Source organism: Hydractinia symbiolongicarpus, chromosome 4, assembly GCF_029227915.1.
Source record: "Hydractinia symbiolongicarpus strain clone_291-10 chromosome 4, HSymV2.1, whole genome shotgun sequence".
Lineage (NCBI taxonomy): Eukaryota > Metazoa > Cnidaria > Hydrozoa > Anthoathecata > Hydractiniidae > Hydractinia > Hydractinia symbiolongicarpus.
In genome coordinates, this window is record NC_079878.1 from 11164966 (window position 1) to 11174877 (window position 9912).

The following is a 9912-nucleotide window of genomic DNA, read 5'->3' on the forward strand; positions in this document are numbered from 1 at the left end:
AGCCTTTTAATTCTATCCCTCAGCTTCCTCCTCATCTCCATATAATCATCACTCAACAAACCACCATATCAAATAGCTTCTCTGCTTCTCATACTCTAGGTCTAAATGAGCCTTTACCATAGCATATTTTTCTGTAGCACTCTTTAACGCAATCCTGTAATCTTATCTTAAACTTATCGATACCAAAAACCTCTTTCAAATACTTTTAGTATTCAAGTGTAAATCTATCCATATCAATAATTCTCACATCTCTAGCATCATTAAAAAATCTTATCCGCAGCCGCAACCACCTTATTACCATCTCTGGTAACTTATTCGCTATCTTCCCCATCTCTTTCTGTGCGTCTCGCCTTGATCTAAGATGCTTATTGATTAGCATCGACGGTAAACCTTCAATACTCTTATAAAGACTGTACACCTTGGTTTTATTTGCTCTGGTAGTGACAAGCCCGAACGTACACCCATCACCCATTAGTCCAGTATCAGCCGACACAGGATCAGCAGAAAAGAAAATTTCTTGTTTGGCCGTATCATGATCATTTTCATCACCAACATCCCTCAAAATTATAATCCTGTATATTTTACCCAAGCCAAAATAAATACCACGACTAAATTTATCACTTATCAAACAAATGAAATCTATCAAGCTGACGACAAATATAAACGAAAAATAAATACGCTCTGTGTGTTGTTGGTGTTGCATCTAAATACAAAACAGATAACAACTTACATCAAACACAGCAAATAAAACTATGGCTGCATTCCAAAAATATACAAGACCATTTACGTATCCTAATCTAATAAGGAGGGAAAGGAATTTTACAGTGACGTTACAAGATTATGCAGTAAGCATTCCCCATCGCCAATCAACAAGGCGATCCAAAAACAGCATAGAAGTCAGAGTTTAATAGGACGCAAGCTGAAAGATTGGTTGGTTATTAATACTAGAAAGGAAATGGTGGAAGGAACGTTGAGTAGATTCAAATTTAACATTTGAATTTCTTTTCTTGCCGTAATAGAAATAATGGTTAGATGGCTGTATTTGTCCACCTAGTGTTTGAATAACTTTGTCACTAAAGATTCAAATTATACCTACACCCAGCCAACTGGCGTTGCTGAACATTTAAACCAACCTTGTTCCCGGGAGATTCTGCCTTAATGATTAATTTGATAGCGGAAAAATTATTACTGATCACTCCGTAATAAAACTTTTGAGGTATTTCAAATGCGAACACAACGGTTAACTTCGAGGCAACGTAACGCATAACAAGACAAATAGATTAAAAAATATTAATTTTCAACGTGTTTCATAATTTTAACCTGGAGAATGAAAAATATTCTAGGTTTTAACCCTATTATAATATTGGGCGATAGACATGTAGTGCCTCTTTGACTAGGCATCATCTTGTTACGCACGCGCATTAATATTAGAATTTTGTGACTTTTCCTAACTTGAATCACGTTTGTCATTAAAAATTTCGGACATTCATTAATTAGGGTTGTAAAATGTCGTATTGGTTATATAAATATTTGTTATTGTTTTTTGGTTACCAAGTGGTTGCCAAGGTGTTGCTTAAAAGATCGTTACTGAAAATTAAACACAGGAATGACGTTATAACACCTTTCTCCCCAGGGTTTTTTTCCTTCTTAATACGAGAGATGACAGCGATTTATAAGGCAAAAAACCTTGGAGACGAAGGTGGACGTTATAACTGATTCCGTTTACGCCAGTATATTGATTTTACGTTGATCATTTTAAAATGCGATATACAAGTTTAATGACAGGAGTATCAATGATTTTTTTGAAAAATGGGTCTTTATATCTTTTCTCGTTAAAATAAAAAACTTACCTGTAGATGTCTTCGATTTTGATCTCTTTTTTCGATAAAACAACTTAAGACATTCTGCAACTATGGAATAGCAGTTTAGGAAATATATCCCGCGAGCAGTTTGTACCACCTCAGGGTTACACGGGCCAAGAACGCGTAGGTATAATAGGGTTAGCCTGTTTTCAAGCTTTCTCAGGAGTAATTGCGAAGGATAAAAATACCAATTGAACAAAAAAAGAATACTTTTTACATATATTTATTTACATACAGAAATATATAATACAATATCAGTCAGAATCACCCGCTCAACGAATCAAATTCGACCTTGAGATATCACAGCCTGCATTTTTATTTTATTTCAAGCTACCTGCTATCGTAACTTTTAAGAAAGAGAAAAAAAAAAAAGAAAAAGTAAAGAGCACAAAATTTGAAATTTTACAATAATTACATAATGATGTTCCCAAGTATCTTATCACCACACATGTGGTTTAAAAGTTATATCATGGTCACACTCGTTGAGTGCTAAAACAGATTACTACCACCGGAATAATTATAGTAAGAAAAGACAATACAGACGTTTCAAAAAGCAGTCTCACGTATATACATAATTTTAAATAAATGCTTTCAAATCAAACAGTATTTTGAGATGTGTTAAAATTAAAGAGTTTCAAGGTCTAAGTACTAAGTTACCAAGACTTTTAAATTATTTTTACACTTTTTATGTGCGCGTATTAAAGTCATTATAACAATTTTTCGTTCAGTGTTTTTATCTTCTATTAGCTAAAACCATCAAAAAATGACGGTAAAAAAAAAAAAACATTAAGCGTCCACACAAATACAATTTTGTTTACTAAAACCAACACAACTAATATAATCGTCACAATTGTAACTGGATAACAGAGGCGAATTGTTCTCGATAATATAATCAATGCCGGGTTTGGTGCCACGCGTTATCGTTTGATGCTAGGAGTTCCTCAATGCAGCTGCCGACATTATCTTTGTGTTTCTTTAATAGCTTCTCGTTCATCTCTCGGTCAAAGAATCCCATCTCCAAGAGTTGAACCATACTATCTTTATCTCCATCTTTAAACGGTGTAGCAACCTGAATAGCAAGAACAACAACTTATACACAACACAAGGGTGTGGTGCGAAGCTTATCATGACATTTCATAAAGGATGTCAGAGTATGACAATAAAGCTCTTCTTTACGAAAATCAATGAATGCGGAAATAAAAACCTAATTCTGCGACCACATTCTTGCAAACTGCAAGTTCAAAAAACTGAATGGCGAAATTCTGGGTGTTTGTTTCTTGAGATATTTATTTTTGCAGTTTAGGTTTTTATAATTTTGCGATTTGAAGTAAAATTTCCAAGGTTGATCAGTTTTTTCTTTCAACATTATACGTGTATTTAGGGTTAAGATTTTAAGTAAGTGAACGCAGTCAAGTAATTCTCAATTAAAAAAAATAATTTCCTACCGGCGGTGGCATCGATACTTCAACTTCTCCTTCTCGATACTGAACTTTGGGAGGTGATTTGCTGTTTAAGCTAACGATGTTTCCCACAGTGTTACCGACGGCAGATGCAGCACTGGCTGCTGCATCCACAACACTCGCCATAACATCAGTTAACGCTTCACCGAATGAAGGATCCTTCTATAAAATTTATATAATAAAAAAATAGTAAATATAAATATACTTGATAATATATAATAAGTTTTATTTATTCAGTTTTATTAATTCGTTAAGCTTCTTTCCTAACAAGGAGATTATATTGAGTAAGCGTTTTACAAACCTCAGTTTTAATTTCTTCTGGTCGTTGTCGAATTTGTTGTGTAAATTTCACTGATGGAGGGTTGAACACAGACAGAGTGGGAGAAGGTTCGCGAGCTACGAGGAAAAAAGAGGAAAGTGATTATAAATTAATTAATTTTATTTCAAATTTAATTCTGATCAATTAAAGAGGGTAATGTAAGTGGGGACTTATTATGGGAAATGTATAGAATTGGAATCTTCTCAAATGAGTTTGTTTTAAAATAGGTTTGATTTACATCTAACTTTTACTAGAAAAGTCATTGTTCAGGTACGCAAAGCCTCTGTCTTTCGGGTATTTAGAAGTATTTTATAGGAAAAGTCAATTTATACTCTTCAATCTTGTATTAGAACCGACCTTTCTCCAGCCGATAAATTTCCATCTCTTTCCTTCTGAGTTGTTCTTCTCTTATCATTTGAGATTCTGTGATGGAATCTAATTGGTTGTTAGATTCAGATTCGTTGACATTAACTTCTGTGACTAGTGGAACAGATGGATCAGAGTTGTTTGTTATTTCTTTAGCTTGCTCAAGTAATGTCCTTGGTTCAACTGGGCTGGGTGGAGACAAGACAGCGTCTGTTTTCTTTCGTATTATCATGATCTCATCATGCAGTGATGGCTGAGTAGAGATAACATCTTCAGGATAATCTGGCTGTGTCATCACAACAGTTGGAGATGCCGGTTCGGGCGACATAATGGGTGAATTTGATTTCTCAGGCTCAGTAATGCTTTCGTCCATTAGGTTTAAGTTGCATGGCGGTTCAAAAGACGCAATATCAGGTGGGGATCTAAAACAAATAATAAAAATAATCTAGGGTCAAGAAATTTAGCAAAATTACAAACATAAAAACTCTTGTTGTTCTCAGGTATGTGAAAAAACAAACAAAAGGCACAACATAGACAATTAGCACAAATTTGGTCAGAAATACACTACAGTAGACTTTTAAATCTTCACCTCTCAACTGGTGGTACAGAAGCAACAAGATCAACTGGCATTTCACCTTCATTAACAGGTGAGAATTGATTGCATGATTCAATATCACCTTCGTTTACACTCACAGAAGGTGAAAATTGATTGCATGATCCAATATCACCTTCGTTTACACTCACAGAAGGCGAGAATTGATTGAATGATTCAAAAACATTGCTGTCATAAGAATTAATACCCTGGTACTCTAAAAATTGTTCCGCATCTAATGGTGAATTCAAGTCAAAACATTTTGGCACGACGATAAATTCTTCTGTGTCAATATCTTTATTAAAATCCACCAAGTCTGAAAAATATAACTGATTTTCATTATAAAGAATTTTCAAGTCCTAAATCTGCTGTAAACATTTGAAAGTAAAGATTTGGTGCCATATTGAAAAGGCAAAGTGCAGAACATTGCTAGCAACCATTTTCATTACACAAAGAAAGCAAGGAAATTATATAACTACAATGCATTGCGTTACCTGGTTTAGTAGAACAGCCTGCAGCAGCTTTATTACCTGGAATATAAATTTTCACATTAAAACAGTCCTCTTTTGGACAATTTTCGAACATTTCCACAAGAATTACCTGCCAAAACCTTTTATTTGCATATTAAAACAAAATACCTTGTAAAATTTCCATAGGTAATGGAATCTCACTCTTCTGTATTACCATTACATCACTCGATGTACGATCACTTTCATAGTCCAAAGAAAAGTTCTTGTCGGCCTCACAAAGTTCTGCCTCATTATTGCAAGCAACTTCTTCTACAAATAGACCTTCAACCTTTCCTTCGTTGTTCGTTAGAGCTTCCTGAGAAGTTTGCACTATTTGTAGACCAGATAAAGCTGTGGTTAAATTATCATCTTTTAATGAGTTTGTATCAGTTGAAACCACTCTCTGTACTTTTGGAGGGTCATTCACTTCAAAATGAAAGGTTTCATTGGAAATTGTAGTCTCTTGTTGTTGTCTAAAAGAAAAGTATCTAGTTATTCTAAATTCTTGCTTAAGTATTTTTTGTCAACAACAATTTAAACTTACAGTTTAGTTCGTCTCATATACTTTTTGGACTGCTCTTTCTTGTTCTTCTTAAACTCATTCTTTATCTTCTTCCATTCCTTCTTCCTTGCAGCTCTTAAAAGTTCTCTGAATAAAAAAGTGATGCTTCAGTCATTCTTAGTCAATAAAGACAGCTAAGGTATATATTTTTAGATTAACTTAAATTAAATAGACTTAAATTGATCATGCTTCAATTTTAGTCTAGACCTATGTTCCAGGCAGGGAGGCAGGCAGGCAGACAGGGGATATATTCAAAGAAGATTATTAACCAATTATTGCAGTTTAACTAATTACACAGCAGTCTATATTTTGAGTCAATTGCTTGGCGAATGCCTAGGATAATAAGGAATGTATGAATTTTTGGTTTACATATACCTTGCTTTCTCTGCTTCTTTATTTTTCTTTCTTTGTTTTTCCACCTTTTCCATGATATTTAACTCCGACCCACTGTCAAACTTTCGTTGCAATAAATCCTCCCTAAAATAGGAGCCAAATCTGCATGTCACGTGTTTTTTTAAGAATTTGTGAAAAAACAATTTTACATTTTTATTCCTCTAGGTAGTATGGTGACACCAAGATGGACAGAAATGAGTAAACATTTACTTTAAAAGGTATAAAACATCTACAAAAGATTGTTTTTGGTCTAAGGGTATAAATACAAAAACAATCACCTAAATAAAAAAGTATTTTGTAAACGAAAGGCAGTCAATGTATAGTTAGTCTACACATTAAGAACATGGGACCAACTTTTGTAAGTTTTACATTTTAAATTGGTTTTCCAGTAAATATTCAGATAATAATAGTTATAATAGTAATTAAGTTAATCATAATAAATTTGAAAGCCCACTGTTAAAGACACAAAATAGCATATTTTGAAAAGAAATAATTTTTTTTTAGGATTAGGAAATTTTTAAAAGAAATGAATCATTAGTTACTTTTCTCTTTCAGTTTCTCTTTCTTCGTAAATGTTTCCTCGCAGTAATGGCTGCAGATGTCCAACTTTTTGTCCAGCAGAAGCTGTGGGATAGTAAAGTTTTAGAAACACATGACTCGGCGTATGAATTCCATCAATTTGTTCACACATCTCGCATAAATCATAATCACTGCAATTTCTTAAAAAAAGAAAAATTAACGAGAAATTAGATTTATACATTAAACTGTGCAAAATAAAAGCAGGTTTTATGACATATAAACAAAGAATGTTTACTCACCCACATTTGTATCGTGGTCCAACAATACTACCATCACAATGATCACATATTACGTTTTGATGGTGGTACTTCACTAAATTCGAAAAATCAATTAACTAAAAAAAATCTTACAAAAAATGTAGATCAAGGTATGTGTGGAATTTAAATTTGTTAAAATTTTTTAAAGCATTTTTAATGCCACATATAGTATGTTCAACAATTTTATTGTGAAATGTAATTGTGTATAAACTATATATACCTCTTGCAGAATCTTCACCAAAATTGTTTGCAACATAGTTTTCAGCTGATGCATTTGGTGTAGTTATTGATTGTATGACAGCACCTTCCAATTGCTGAAGGATTGATTGAGTGATTTCACCTTTCATGTCACTGATATATTTCTTAACTTCCTCAGAAAATTTCTCATGCATTTCCTTTTCAAATTTACGAAGTATCTATAAGAAAAAACAAAATATACTGAATTATGACTTTAAACTTTTTTCTTAGCCAGTCACATAGGTCCTATTATGTTATATATATATATACCCAAAACATAACTTTGTAACATGTGTACAACTTCAGTTATAAAAAATGAGTTCTTTGCATAAATATATAAGCATAGTAGGAAATTGTCAATACATTTGCTGTTTTTAAATATTATGTTTCTTAGTTACCAAAGGGGGTGTTCAGGGCAATTGTGCATGGGCCATCAAAAAACTTTAAAAATAAAATACATATATATATACACTAATAGCTACTTTTTATAGTTTTACCTATAACTTGTGAAAGAAACACATGGAATGCAGTGGGAATGCAAAAAGGTATATGCAAAAACACTTATAAAAGTAGAAGAAATATAAATGTATTAAAAAAAACAACAACATGTATGTAAGAGGAAGTGTGATGACAGGAAGTGTAATGGCACTGTTTTTATTTTATTGTAAGAAGAAACAATTTTTTTAATGCATAATTTTTTATTGTATATACTGTATTATAATAGTGATGATTGATGAAAAATACCTCATTTATCATTGCTGCTTGAATGTGTTTCTTCTTTTTTCTTTTGGTCATCTTTCCACATTCATCAGAACTACTTTCTGATGATGAAGACAAGGAAGAAGATGAGGTGGATGATCTAACATAAATAATGTTTTGCTTATTTTTGTTGTGTAAAAGTTTTTAATTTTCATCAATTTAACAGTTTTGCAACAGAGCAGAGCGAAGAACAAATTTAAAGGCGAAACATAACCTTTAGTTCCCAAGTTTTTTTGCTATGCAGGAAAATAATCAACCAATTTCACACAATTTCTAATTAGTAAACAAATAAACTTTTGACAGATTAGTGAATTACTGAATTTGCATTCATAATTACGTTTCGACAGCTACAGCTATATTATCGACGGGCAGACATAATATCCATATTATGCAATGACAATGACTGAACAATGACTAAGTGGTACTATTTTTAAAGTCTACAAAGTGGTTTAACAAAAATTTTCTCTAAGATTCATGTCATATATAACAGTTCCATGTACTATATGTATAAAAAGACTTACCCACTTGATGATGAGCTTGAACTTGAAGAAGAACTCAAGACTCTTTGTCCATGTTTCTTTTTCTTTTTTTGCATGTTGCTTCTGCTGGACCTTTTATCATTTTTATCTGACGTTGACGAAAGAGTATTGGATGACATTCTTCTGAATTTTCTACAGACTGGCTTCTGTGAGATATAATTTAGTTCCATGCATTGCTCTGACGCGGATGTAAGAACTGGAATGCGTCCTGTTACCTCCGAACTAGTAAATTTCAAGTCTTTAGACAGTTTTGACGCAGATTCAATTTTATGAGGAACTGATTTTTTTCTGTTCTCTGTTATATCCTCATTAACTGAAATGTCCGATGCCAATATTGTCTGCTTTTTCTGCTTTCTAACGTCAGCTTGCATCAAGAACTCACCAGAACATTCAGCTAATGCATCTTTAGCATTAGAGATTTGATTATCTGAAGCGCATTTGACTCTTCCCTGTTTGATGAAAGAAAGTGTTTATTTTTACAAAAAGTTAGATAACTAATTGGAGCTAGGTTAAAAAAATTGTGGAGTGAGTTTGGGCGACTGTTCGAATTAAATTGGCAGTTGTCCTTTGTAGTCAACCTTACCACAGAAGTTTTTTCCACAAACATTTTTATCCTTACAGGTATAAAATGAAAGAGATTTGGATTTCTTACTTGCCAATTAATCAGCCAAAATAACTTACTTGCTTTATTTCAGCAGAATTGAGATACAATCTCATGATTCCTCCTGTTTTTGGCACAGTTTTCAAAGCTTCTGTAAACTCATCTTCTGTGGATAATGATATCAAGTCTTGATCTTCATCTTGAAATTTTACTGTCTTAATTTCATCCTCAAAGACATTTTTGAGCTATAAAAAAAAATAAGTAATGTTTAATGTTTGAAGGGTTGTAAAAAGTGATTTAACAAACATTTTACAGCTTGGTTTGTGACCATGTTTACGTATTTTTATTAGAAAAAATTCTTAATGAGTATATTCTATCTAAAACTACATACTCATAAACACAACTATTCTAGCTAGCTAGCTAACTAATTTATCGAGCACATACCACAGACAACAAATCCCTGTACGTGCAGTCAGTCGGTACGTTGAAACGTTTTATCGTAGAACCATGGCTGGCTTTAACCGAAAGTAACCTTCTTTCTCCGTTTTCCATGTTTTCTGAATATTATAAGCAATAAGAGATCTATAGTAAATTATATATACGTTATATCTGCAAACTTTGTTAAAATTTGTGATTCACGTTGTTTTGTTTTTAACCTTGCGTTTGCAAATTTCTTTGTTTACCTTCTTTTTCCCTGCGACTTCGACGCATGCTCACGTGATTATTTGGCTCTATATTTGTAACATGAGGTAATGATCAATGTTTACGGTCGACGACTTGTAGAGAAATGATGAAATATAATGGCGAAATTTTTTTTTTTCATTCTCTTGCTTTTATTTATATTCAACCACAAATTATTTCTTCCATATGTCTAACT

At 32.8% G+C, this 9912-nt stretch overlaps 1 protein-coding gene across 1 annotated transcript; it reads right to left on the reverse strand.

Moving 5' to 3' along the window:
• Nucleotides 1-2053: 2053 nt before the first annotated feature.
• Nucleotides 2054-9701, reverse strand: LOC130641227 (uncharacterized). Its single transcript, XM_057447945.1, has 16 exons — nucleotides 9480-9701; nucleotides 9116-9280; nucleotides 8417-8883; nucleotides 7881-7995; nucleotides 7120-7315; nucleotides 6882-6954; nucleotides 6606-6782; nucleotides 6046-6147; nucleotides 5653-5757; nucleotides 5238-5581; nucleotides 5094-5129; nucleotides 4597-4915; nucleotides 3999-4429; nucleotides 3624-3718; nucleotides 3308-3484; nucleotides 2054-2931 (listed from the first exon to the last, which is right to left on the reverse strand). Exons 1-16 carry the CDS (start codon nucleotides 9585-9587, stop codon nucleotides 2755-2757), a joined length of 3087 nt encoding a protein of 1028 aa, XP_057303928.1. The 5' UTR covers nucleotides 9588-9701; the 3' UTR covers nucleotides 2054-2754.
• Between the last annotated feature and the right edge of the window lie 211 nt (nucleotides 9702-9912).

Bases quoted from the DNA above. Each gene is read 5' to 3' on its own strand.
- LOC130641227 (XM_057447945.1), bottom strand. From the start codon at position 9,587: ATGGAAAACGGAGAAAGAAGGTTACTTTCGGTTAAAGCCAGCCATGGT. The intron at 4,916-5,093 runs GTAACGCAATGC...TATATTTTTCAG, and splicing joins AGGCTGTTCTACTAAACCAG to ACTTGGTGGATTTTAATAAA. The intron at 2,932-3,307 runs GTAGGAAATTAT...CTTGCTATTCAG, and splicing joins AAGTATCGATGCCACCGCCG to GTTGCTACACCGTTTAAAGA.